General features: G+C 52.2%; 3 protein-coding genes across 10 annotated transcripts in view; all 3 read left to right on the top strand.

Moving 5' to 3' along the window:
- Hcfc1 (host cell factor C1) overlaps window positions 1-6,429 on the top strand; it is a 24,019-nt gene extending 17,590 nt beyond the window's left edge. For 5 of the 6 annotated variants that reach the window (XM_048796742.1, XM_015506939.2, XM_048796741.1 and 2 more), the window contains exons 24-25: window positions 253-316; window positions 516-2,419. In XM_048796742.1, coding sequence (XP_048652699.1) covers window positions 253-316; window positions 516-555 — 104 coding nt within the window. In that variant the 3' untranslated portion in view covers window positions 556-2,419. Of the gene's footprint in view, window positions 1-252; window positions 317-515; window positions 2,420-6,418 lie in introns of those variants that run through there. The other variant, XM_048796743.1, reaches the window with a different exon arrangement.
- LOC107160281 (renin binding protein) lies at window positions 5,138-9,185 on the top strand. 3 transcript variants are annotated; one of them, XM_015506954.2, is made up of 9 exons: window positions 5,138-5,262; window positions 5,534-5,643; window positions 5,804-5,879; window positions 6,037-6,112; window positions 6,263-6,435; window positions 6,901-7,125; window positions 7,709-7,790; window positions 8,130-8,305; window positions 8,694-9,183. In XM_015506954.2, exons 2-9 carry the CDS (start codon window positions 5,537-5,539, stop codon window positions 8,862-8,864), a joined length of 1,086 nt encoding a protein of 361 aa, XP_015362440.1. In that variant the 5' UTR covers window positions 5,138-5,262; window positions 5,534-5,536; the 3' UTR covers window positions 8,865-9,183. The 3 variants fall into 3 exon arrangements, with proteins under 3 accessions (XP_015362440.1, XP_015362439.1, XP_048652705.1); XM_015506953.2 differs by having other exon boundaries at window positions 5,236-5,292; window positions 8,694-9,184; XM_048796748.1 differs by lacking the exon at window positions 5,138-5,262 and adding an exon at window positions 5,294-5,368 and having other exon boundaries at window positions 8,694-9,185.
- A 19-nt stretch (window positions 9,186-9,204) lies between these two features.
- Arhgap4 (Rho GTPase activating protein 4) overlaps window positions 9,205-11,440 on the top strand; it is a 27,516-nt gene continuing 25,280 nt past the window's right edge. Inside the window, exon 1 of the mRNA XM_015506951.1 lies at window positions 9,205-9,211. The gene's annotated coding sequence lies outside the window, so the exon portion shown is untranslated. The remainder of the gene's footprint in view (window positions 9,212-11,440) is intronic.

Genomic DNA, 11,440 nt, shown 5'->3' with positions numbered 1-11,440 from the left:
AGAGACAGGGGGTGGGGTGGGCAGCCATCAGAGGGCAGTATTTCTGCTCCTCTGAGGGCAGGGAAAGCAGCAAGAGAGGCAAGATTGAAGCCCAGTGGGCCTCTGGCTTGTGTCTTGGGGAGATCTGAGGGGAGTGTACGCAGTTCTGAGCCCTGAGGAGCAGCAGAGAGGTGGCCAGGGCTTTTCGGGGGTGAATCACAAATGTATTCCGTGCTCTTTGTCAGGCTGCTCACCATCTCATGTTCCTTTTAGAAACCAGTAAAGACAGCTCAGGCACCAAGCCGGCCAGCAAGCGGCCTATGTCCTCTCCGGAAATGTAAGCAGAAGGTCCCTTTCAGGAACACTCTGAGGTGGGGGGCGGAAATAGTAAGATTCAGCCTCTCATCAGTTGGCTTGGGACTGGATCCACCAGGTGTCCAATATTGCTGGTCTTGCTGACTCCAACTTGGAGCCTAACACACTCATTCTCTCTCTCTCTCTCTCCCTCCCCCCCCCCCCCCACTCCATTTTCCAAGGAAATCTGCTCCAAAGAAATCTAAGGCAGATGGTCAGTGAAAGTAAGCTGACCAGCACCTGGATTCTTCTCCAGACCCCCTCTGCTTCAGGAACCACCCATCAGGGGCTGCCCTGCCTGCCCCGCCTGCCCGGCATTCGCACTTCACCCTCACCAGCCACTGGCCACCATTCATGCTCCTTCTTTCTGTCTGTTTTTACAATAAAGAAAGCACATTTTATCATTGCTGTTGGGAGGAAGCAGAAGGCAGATTGAAAGTGCAGCAAGTGATAAGTGAGCCAGGAGCAGAAGAGTAGCGCTCCTCCTTTCCCCCTCCCTCCAGCACCTGCCCCCAGGCTGTAGAGGCCTTTGAGGGAAAGAAATTGAAACTCAAAGGAGATAGACATCACCCTCGCTTCAAAGCCTGCACGTGTGTGGTTCTTCACCCTTGGCCTGAGGGGGCAGCCAAGTTCTGGGTGGCGGTTGGGTAGAGGAGCCAAGGAAAGGTACCCCCTGGGTCCCTCCTCAGAGAGACTTTCCTGGGCATCCCAAATTGGGTTATCTGTCTGGTTCTATTTTATTTTGTTACCCTTGTGTTTCCAGTCACCTCCCATCCCTTCCTCAGGCTTAGCCAGTCCTATCTCGCCCAGCGAGCCCACAGGAAGCTTACAGATCTTCCCTGAGGCCTTCATGCTCCCACTTCTCCCCTTCCCCTTTATAAAGAGAAAATAAGGAAATAGAAGGAGGGGAAAGGAGAACCCCCTGGGTAGCCTGAGCAGCGGCTGTGAAATCCTGAAATCTCCCAATGGGGCATGGAGTGGTCCCTGGCAAGCCTGGCTTTGGACCTGCCTGGCTTGAGGCTGGGGCCACATCACCAACTGCTGCATTTGTTGTATTTTTTTTTTTAAGTTGAAATTGATGAAGTTAACATTTTTATTGTAATTTTAGCCTTAGCGTGTGGGGTTTTGTCCCTTTTTGTTGTTAGCTGTGTACAGAATGTTTATCTTTTTTTTTTTTCAACTTTTTTTCTCCTTGGCTAATCCTTGGCAGGGATCTTTCGGGAGGAAAAGTTGGGGGCAGTTGGGGCAGGATAGGTGTGGAATCTCCCACATGGGACTGGTGTTCAATACCCAGCCCAACTTTCCAATTGCTAGCCCCGGCCCTCTGCCTCTTTGCCTGTCCCCAAGCCTCTAGGTCAAAGGAAGGGTGAGCTGTCAAACCTTACTCCCCGTGGGTGAGCACTTCACACCTACAAGGTCAGGCTTGAGGGAGCTTGAGAGTGGGCCCACCTCCAGCATTACTGTCTGAGAGACTGACACTCTGAACTGAAGGGAAAGAATGGGAATGAGGTGTCCTCAGAGGCCTTTCTCCAGTGCAGGAGAGTGCATTGTGTCACCCAGAGGGAGCCTGAAGCTAACAACACTGGCCATCAGCTCCATGAATTTTGCAGCCTTATCCCCAGACTAGGTCGATCCTCCCTGCAAAGGGCCAGACTTGGGGAGTTAGAGCTCTGTTTGGATTTTTCTGCCCCACACCCAGGCTTTAGGTGATGAGGAAAGGTTGCAAACAGGTCATGGAAGGATTTAAAATGAGCAGCCAATCTTCAGTCCTGCCATCTCTGGAGATGTGGGAGGGGAAAGGGTAGCCCCTCCCGCCTCTGGCCTGCACCCTCTGGGGCCTCTGGTTTGTTGTATTATAGTATATTTCGCTGTGGAAAATGTCACGTTTAGTCACCTTGGAGCCCACTCGCCTGGTCCCACTGTTTTACCCCTATTCCTTCTCCCAAACGCCCTTTGATTTCTCTTGTTTCTGAGAACAGTACCACCCGTTCATCTATTGTAGAGTAACCCCTGTGACTCAATATTACCATAGTGCGATGTCGTTTTGTGCTATTTTGAACAATTAAAAAGACTTTTTTTGAAATAACCATCTGGTGTTTCACTGTGTCCAGGTTTCACGTGTCCTGTGGAAGAGGGGGAAGTTGGGACCTCCCCAAGGCTCACTTGAGCCACCTGGGGGCCTCTTGTTCCCTAAGCATTGTAGATAAGGGATTCCGCTTCTCAGTTCTCCTGAACTGGAAGGTTGCAGAGCAAGGACCCCCCACTGTGTCCTGAGCTGCCTTTTACAACAATCCTAGGTTGGTGTAACCAGCAGGTTGCATAATAGCTGCCATACAGGGTGAGGTCTCAGGGGGCCCATAGGCGACTGTTACCCATGCCTTTTGTCTGGGGGCCAAATCACCTTCTCTCCCTAACAAGATGACACCAGAGCATGATACCAGCAGCCAACTCCCTGGGATGGGACGCAGGGCAGGAGCTGAGCTGCAGCTCCTATGTGCATCTCACTGAAGGCCAGGACCACCAGAAGGCCTCCTAGAGTGCCAGCCCCGACAGGACAGATGTGTCTGGCACATGGTGGGCACTCTATGAAGCAGGAATGAATCCTCTTCAGCTTCCTCTTAAAAGTGAGGTCCTCAAAGGGGAAGAGGAAAAACTATAGAAGTGACAGTCTGGCATCTGGGTTTGACAGTACATCTAGCATTAGATGGACTAAATGGATGCTTAATGCTAATCGAAAAGGAGACAAAGCCTGGGGTAGGGCAGGCCCCTGCTGCAGGCCCGGGTCCTGGGGCTTGTGCTTGGGAAAGGAGCTGTGGAGAGTATGATTCCTCAGCATTCTCTACTTTCTCTCTGACACCTCTGCTGCCAACTTTCCTCTCACCCACTCTGGTACCAAAAGATCCTTGGGTGGGGCACCAAAAGTTGCCTCTATTTCTTGGCTTGTGGCACTCCTGTGTGCACAGGTATGTGCATTTGGTGCATGCTGGTGACAAAATGAAGGCCCAATGCAATGGACCTCTACCAGGAAGCTCTGTCCCTGGTGCTCATACCATTGGGTTCTAAAGTATCTCCTATCATGGGACATCATGTCTACCCACCTAACCTGTTGGTCTTGACACTAGGGGCCATGGCTGTCTTCTTTACCTTAGGTGGAATCTGGAGCCCAGCATGTGCACCTTGAGGAGCTCAGAAGAGCAGCTTCACCAGGCAGAGGCCCAGGAGAGGGGTGGGAAAGCAATTCAGATGGAGAACTGTGAGACCCATGCCCAGGGATGGGACAGCACCAGCTAGCTGGGGTGAAGGATCTATGTGGAGCTGGCCTCAGAAGGGGAGGGGCCTATGTAATTGTTGGACTTGTGGATGCTTAGCTTGGGAGGGTTGCAAGGGTTCTTATCCCACTCCTGTAGCCCATACATGTGGGGTCACCCATCCTCCACCTTCCCTGCCCTGCTTCACGGCAGCTTGCATTGCACTCCAGAAGGCAAGGGCCATACCTGTTGTGTCTTTGGTGCTGGTCTTAAACTGGGATTGAGTCTGAGCCCACCACTTTTCAGCTTTGTGGAAGAGACAGCAGGGACAGGCAGCACGGCCCCATCTTGCCCTGCTCCCGGGCTGTGGACAGAAGTTCTTCCAGTTCTCCACCTCTGGAGCGGCCAAGGCATAGACCACCCATAGAAATCTAGAACCCTCCATATATCAAGGCCTGCCCTTGGCTGAGCAGGAAGAGAGTATGTACAGAGAGGCAAGACATGAACTGATATGATACAAGTGGACACAAGACTCTGGGTACAAAGCCAGGGTTCCCCAAGCATGATCTAAAGCTGAGATGTGAACATAGAACAGCTGCAGTAGATAGCCACCTGCTGGCCACAAGACCAAGCTTACTCCCAAGCACCTCAAAGAGAAACTGATGTTGGGAGAATCAGCCTGTGGCAGGAGCTAAGTAGCTATAGCCTGGAAGGAAACAACCACCATGACACCAAAGGCCAGCACAGAGCAGTAGGAGCCCCAGTACGGCATCATGCTCAAGGACTGGAACCTCTCCATGCTGGCCATCTCCCAGAGCTGCATCAATGAGGCAGAGAGACCTACGTATGCTCCTGGACTGCAATCCATCCTTCCAGAAAATGTCTAAGCTCCCTCAACCACACTAGGGGCCCAGGGAACCCAGACATTCTGGCTCCTGGAACCCCCTTCCCCCAATACATACACACACACTCCCCACATAATTCTACTGAGCAGTGAGGCTGGCCAATTGGCAGGGAGAGTGAAGAACAGTTTAGTCAGCTTTCCTTGGAGCACCTGATGGGGTAGGTCACTGAACAATGCAAACAGACTGGGTGGCTGAAAGACAGACCCAGGAAGCTGGACGGATGCCTGCTCTGTTCACAGTTACCGTCCAGCCTGTCAGCAGCATTTCTTGAGGGAAATAAGCACCAATAGTTGCCTATTGCTGACTGCTGAAGGCTAGAGAACTAACTCAATAGAGGACTTGTCTACCTTGTGGGGTCACAGGTCAGAAGGGCCTCTGGATTCAGGCATTCCAGTTTTCCCCTCTCCTGCTGCACCCTAGCCACGCACACCTGCCAAGACCACCACTCCATTCAGACCCAGTCCCACCACCCCACTCCTGCCCTCCCCATCTTCCCAGACTGTCCTGCCAACTCATGCAGCATTTCCCACCAGGAAGATCTCCAGCAGAGGGTGCCCAGCAGAAGCCATCGCAGGCCCAAGGGTCGTTCAGGGCTGAGCACGGGGGCGGAGCTACTCCCCGGGCCCCCCCCCTGCCTCAGGCCCCGCCCCGCCTCAGGCCCCGCCCCCTGGCCCAGCGGAACCTGAAGAAGGGGCGGGAGAGTGGGGCACAGCTCGGTCAGCTGAGTGACAGTCACGGGACCGCTACCAGCTCCGTCTGGCTTCCTGGAGGAGAGGGTGATGAGCGGGGGTCTCCGAGTGCAACAGGCTAGTGGTGGGACTGATGGGGAGGTGCTGTCCTAGAGGGCCCCAGCGGAGGTGGGGTCAGAAGTTCAGCACAGAGGTAGTGGTGGGGAAGCCCCGAGGCTGTGTCTGAGCTTCGCCTTCTATGGGGGGACGAGTCAGGGAGCTCTGGGGTCCACTGAAGTCCTCTGAGGAAACTGAGACCCAGGGGGATTGGGAAATCCTCCTGGGTCGCTGTGCCTTCAACCCCTGAGTCCCCCTTCAGGACATGGAAAAGGAGTGGGAGACTCTGCGAGCCTGGAAGGAGCGTATGGAGCAGGAGCTGGACCGAGTAGTGGCTTTCTGGATGGAGCATTCCCACGACCAGGAGCATGGGTGCGTGGCCCTCCCGGTGTCCTCAGCAGGGTGTTTGCCCTTCTCAAGCCTCTACCTCACTCAAAGGCAACTCACAGATCCAATGGCCCCAGCCTGGCCTGCATCTGTGTGTAGAGGTGTGAGATTCCTCCCCACTCACTAACCCCTTTGTGTCCCACAGGGGCTTTTTCACATGCCTGGGCAGAGATGGGCAGGTGTATGACAACCTCAAATATGTCTGGCTGCAGGGGAGACAGGTAGGGGTGTTCCCAGCCTTATGGCTCACACTGAGCCCCTGGGCCCCTCCTGACAGTCCACACAGGCCTGTCATTTCAACAGTCTTCTTCCCACAATAGGAAAATCTAGGCCTCCCCCTCACCCAAGCCACTCCCTACTTGCCCTGTTTCCCCACAGGTATGGATGTATTGTCGTTTGTACCGCAAGTTCCAGCGCTTCCGCCGTTCTGAACTTCTGGACTCAGCCAAAGCAGGTGCCTCCTCTTATCCCCATCTCCCCAGGGGCCTCATCCATGTTTACTCAATAAGGCTCATGGGGGCATTACTAGAGCCGTCTACAAGCAGTAAAGGATCTAGTGAAGGTCCTCATCTGAGTCCTCCCCTGCCAACTCCCTAACCACCAGGTGGCGAGTTTTTGCTGCGTTATGCCCGGGTGGCACCTCCTGACAAGAAGTGTGCCTTTGTGCTGACTCAGAGTGGCCTCCCTGTCAAGGTGCAGAGGACCATCTTCAGCGAGTGTTTCTACACCATGGCCATGAATGAGCTGTGGAGGGTGACAGGGGAAGAGCGTTACCAGGTCTGTGGGAGGATGGATCTAAGGGTGCACCTTGAAGAGGTGCCCTAGAACTCTGCTATATGTGTCCCATGCAATCCTATCCTGCCCTGGGCCTGCTCCAGCCCTGTAATATTGCATGTATTTTCATCATATCTAAGGGTTTTTCCCTCCGCCCAAGTCTTCTTCTCCTCTGAGCCCCACCTCCGAGCCCCACCTCCTGTATCACCGCAGGGCCCTGGGGCAGAGAGGGCTTGATCCACACCCTGGGTGCAGCTGGGAGGGGTCCTTCACCTCCTCCCCAGGCCCCTAGGCTAGTACTAAAGCAGAGCTGAAGAAGGTGTCCTTGGAGTGCAGAAGAGAACACAACCTTCCCACCAGGGGGCTGAATCCTCAGGACCCTACAGGTTCCTAGGGGACAGTACAGCTGAGTCAGAGGCAATACAGCCTTCACCTGGGCCTTCCTTTTCTCACCTCCATTTCCTGCAGAATGAAGCAGTGGAAATGATGGATCAGATCATCCACTGGGTACGAGAGGACTCATCAGGGCTTGGCCGGCCCCAGTTGCCAGGGACTCCGGCTGCAGAGTCCATGGCAGTGCCCATGATGCTACTCAACCTGGTAGAGCAGCTTGGGGAGGCAGATGAGGAGCTGGCAGGCAAATATGCAGAGCTGGGAGACTGGTGTGCCCAGAGGATTCTGCAGCATGTCCAGGTGTGTGTGTGAGGGGCGGTATGACACACTCTCTCCCACTACCTGGGGTGATTCTTCTGCCTTAAAGACAGCTAGACAAGAGGGACAGGGTTTTGATTCAAGGGCTAAAAGGGAGCCTGTCCTTCCATTTGTCCTTTTAAGGGTTTTTTTGGGGTATATCCCAGTTAGAGGGGCATTCTGAGCCTCCCAGAGATATCTCAATTAAACTCCAAATGTCAGACCTGGGGAGGCTTATTAGGGGAAGTGCAGCCCAGAGCCCTTGGGAAGGTAGAGCCCAAGCATGTCACTTGGCAGAGAACTGGGTGTGGCCAAGGGCTGAAGGAAGCGAGCCAGAGCCCCTGAGCTGGAAACCCAGACTTAACCCTTGTCCCACCCCATCCTCTGCTGGCATCCATGCCTGCCCTGTCAGTCCCCTTCAATGTGTCACACTTCCCCTTCAAGAGGCCCAGGCCTGTGGCCAGGATTAGAACCTGGAGGCCTATGGGGGTGAATCGGGTGGGTGACTAGGCTGCTGGGAGGGAGGGGTCACTTGGGGCTGGGAGCTAGATGATAGAGTTGGCTTCTCCTGCCCCTTCCCCTGCAGAGGGATGGACAAGCTGTGCTGGAGAACGTGTCAGAGGATGGCAAAGAACTCTCTGGTTGTTTGGGGAGACACCAGAACCCAGGTGAGGGGGCAGAATCGACTGAGCCTGAGGAAGGGACAACCTCAGGCTTGAGGCTTCAGGTAAGGGGAGTTGCCTTCTGCCACCCTCTACAGAGGAGCAGAGAGAGAACTGGTCTTCTGGTGCTGGGACATTGGCGACAGCAGGAGCATAAGTCAGGGGAGCTTGTTGCCAGGTTGCAGGGTTCAGGCAGGCCTGAAAGGCTGAAAAGCAGACTATCCCTTGGGGGCAGAATACAAGGCTCTAAGGGTTAGGGAGGGAGGAAGGGAAGTGCCAGGGGGGGCTTGACCTCCCCCCAAGCCTGAGGAGGGTCTGGTGCTGCTTTACTCCACCCCTCCCCAGGCCACGCATTGGAAGCTGGCTGGTTCCTGCTTCGTCATGCCCTCAGGAAAGGCAATCCTGAACTTCGTGCTCATGTCATAGAGAAGTTCCTGTTGTTGTCTTTCCACTCTGGGTGGGACCCTGAGCATGGAGGCCTCTTCTACTTCCAGGATGCTGACAACCTCTGCCCTACCCAGGTTGGCGCTCCCAGGGACACGATTAGCCTCCTTTCTAAGGCTTTCTTGAATTGCTCCCTGGTGCTGTGGCCTTCTGACTGCTGAGGGTGCTGTGCTGACCATGGGTGGGAACAGTGTCCAAGGGGCTTAAAGACACCTAAACAAGAGGGACAGGGTTTTGATTCAAGGGCTAAAAGGGAGCCTGTCCTTCCACTTGTCCTTTTAAGGGGTCTCTTGGGGTATGTCCCTGTCAGAGGGGCCATTCTGAGCCTCCCAGAGATATCTCACAATTAAACTCCAAGTGTCAGATGGAAACTGAGCTGGGACCAGAGGATGAGTGATGAGTGCCCTACTGAGAGGGATGCAGGTGACCAGGGCTCTCAGCCACCTGCCTCTGCTCTACTTTTAGCTGGAGTGGGATATGAAGCTCTGGTGGCCACACAGTGAGGCCATGATTGCCTTCCTCATGGGTTATAGTGACAGTGGGGACCCTGCCTTGCTACACCTCTTCTATCAGGTGGCTGAGTACACCTTCCGCCAGGTGAGTACTGCCCCCTTGTCCCTTGAAAGCCCCTGGTAGGTGGCAGAGATGGCAGGTAGCAGAATGGGGAGTGCCTAAGTTTCCAGGGGCAGGGATCTGAGACTATGGAGGATAGAGCAGGGCAGGGTGTGTATGAGGAAAGAGGGTCTAGGCAGGGCTCAACCTGGATAAGAAGACTGGCAGGACCATGAGCGACCTGCTCAGCCTTGAGACAAGGAGGCTGGTGGAGCTGCGTTTGGATTTCTGAGTCTGTAATTCAGAGGGAGAGGTCTGGGCTGGCTACAGATATTTAATACTGAGAGCTGTGAGGCAACAAAACAAAGAAACAAAAGTCAGTCATGAAGTAGTAAGGAAACCAAGTCAGGGGTCCCCCAGAGGCCCAAGTGGTGGGGAAAGAATGAAGAATGGTTATGCATTTCCAAAGGCATGATCACTTTGATGATAAACCTGGAACCATAGCAGAGGCTCTTATCCTGGGGTCTATGGGCTGTGGAAGCTAGGAGAAAAATTATTTTATGTGCACTGATCTCTAATTGAAATCTTGCACTGCTGCCATTGTGACTGGAGGCAAGGGAATCCCAGATTTATTTATATTATGTTGTGGTTAGAGGCATCTCCAAGTATCTCACATGCTTGTTATGACTTTCCAAATAGTAGGAATCATTAGACCTGTGACTTTGTCTTAATACTGAATGTATTCATAAAGGGCATGGATTAGAGGCCACCAGTTATAAATATAAAAGGAAATAGGACACATTTGAACAAGATACAGATGACATTAAACAGTTACAAAAGTCATAATGAACATGTAAATCAGTATGCACTAAGAAACATAATACAGAAAACAAAAATCTGGATGGTCAAGGAAAAGAAAAACTGGACAGAAAAACAATAGGAAGGTTTTTACATTTTTGGTTTTTGTTTATTTATTTGTGTGTGGTGCTGGGCATTATCTTCCTGTGTCACATCAAGTCATAAAACAATAGGGACATGAGCAATATAACTGAAAAGTTAATAATGAATAGATAAGAATTAGTTTTAACTCCCATGAACTCTTTTTTTTTTTTTTTTAAATATTTATTTATTTTTAGTTCTCAGCGGACACAACATCTTTGTTGGTATGTGGTGCTGAGTATCGAACCCGGGCCGCACGCATGCCAGGCGAGCGCGCTACCGCTTGAGCCACATCCCCAGCCCACCATGAACTCTTTTTCTCCCCTGGTACTGGGGATTGAACTCTATCAGAGTTACATCCCCAGTCTTTTATTTTTTCTTTTATACTTTTATTTTATTTATTTATTTTTATGTGGTGCTGAGGATCGAACCCAGGGCCTTGCGTGTACTAGGCAAGTGCTCTCTTGCTGAGCCACAACCCCAGTGTCTTTTCTTTTTGAGACAGGGTCTTCCCAAGTTGTTGAGACTGGCCTTGAACTTGAGATCCTCTTGCCTCACTGTCTTGAGTTGCTGGGATTGCAGGTGTGCACCATGTTGACCAGGTGCCATGAACTCATAGATCACAATTTAAATGGACTTTTCTCTTGCAGTTATGGAAATCAAACCCAGAGCCTTCTGCATACCAGTCAAGTGCTTCAAGCACTGAGCTACACCCTCTAACTCCTAAAGGGACATTTTGATCGTAGAGTTTAATATCATTGTTTTGCTCTATGATCCTCTGAGAAGGGTCTCCACTTATCAGGAAAAAGAAATGGACCTAGGCTAGGGCCTTGTAGTATATTTATCCTGGAGAGTATGTAAGGAACTGACAAACCTCCTTGAGACAGATGCTGGATGAGGTGCAGGCAGGACAGGAGTGGGGGAATGGGTCAGCTTAGCTAGCTGAGATGCTGTTCCCTGTATGGAAAGTAGTGGAATACTGGGCAGGGGCAGAGGAAGAAAAAGGATGAGATGCATTTGGAACCCATTATACAAGGACAGGAGTCTGATCTCTGTGTAGGATTGCATAGTCATCTACTGGACCACAGACCTCTGAATCAGGGAACAGGGGAATTACTTGTTAACCAGTTTCCTGTCAGGTCAAGCCCCCATGAAGTTTCTTTCCCTTTTTGGTACTGGGGATTGAACTCAGGGGCACTCAACCACTGAGCCACATCCCCAGCCCTATTTTGTATTTCATTTAGACACAGGGTTTCCCTGAGTTGCTTAGGGCCTCGCCACTGCTGAGGCTGGGTTTGAACTCGGGATCCTCCTGTCTCAGCCTGCCACTGGGATGACGGGTGTGCATCACCACAACGGGCTCAAGTTTCTTTAAGTGGGTTGACCAGAAGTACAATTCACATACACTAAAATGTATCAACTTTAAGGATTCAGTTCAAGGAGTTATAACAATGTAATAAACCTGTGTAACCACTACTGCAATCAAGCTATGGAGTGTAGACTATAGTTCCAGAGTAGGGTTCTTTTTATTCCATCTCATAGTTTCAGCGCCTCGCCTGCAGACCCTTCTTTAGCCAGTTATACAGGGGCAGACGGCCTGCTGCCTTTCACTCTCCGGCTTTCATCTTTGGCCAGGACGCCTTGTAGCGGTTAAAACCACTAATTCTGGAGGCATGATACCTGGGGGTCTACCGAGGCTCCGACCCCCCCCCCCCCACGCC

Source organism: Marmota marmota, unplaced genomic scaffold, assembly GCF_001458135.2.
Source record: "Marmota marmota marmota unplaced genomic scaffold, marMar, whole genome shotgun sequence".
In the NCBI taxonomy this organism is placed as follows: Eukaryota; Metazoa; Chordata; class Mammalia; order Rodentia; family Sciuridae; genus Marmota; species Marmota marmota.
The sequence above is the reverse complement of the archived record's forward strand: the minus strand, read 5'-3'. Positions and strand labels throughout refer to the sequence as shown.

What these genes read in the sequence shown, in the direction of transcription:
- LOC107160281 (XM_048796748.1), top strand. Translation starts at nt 5,309, where the DNA reads ATGGGGAGGTGCTGTCCTAGAGGGCCCCAGCGGAGGTGGGGTCAGAAG. An exon ending in TCTGGCTGCAGGGGAGACAG is followed by an intron (nt 5,880 to 6,036) that starts GTAGGGGTGTTC and finishes GTTTCCCCACAG; the next exon opens with GTATGGATGTATTGTCGTTT. An exon ending in TCTGGACTCAGCCAAAGCAG is followed by an intron (nt 6,113 to 6,262) that starts GTGCCTCCTCTT and finishes CCTAACCACCAG; the next exon opens with GTGGCGAGTTTTTGCTGCGT.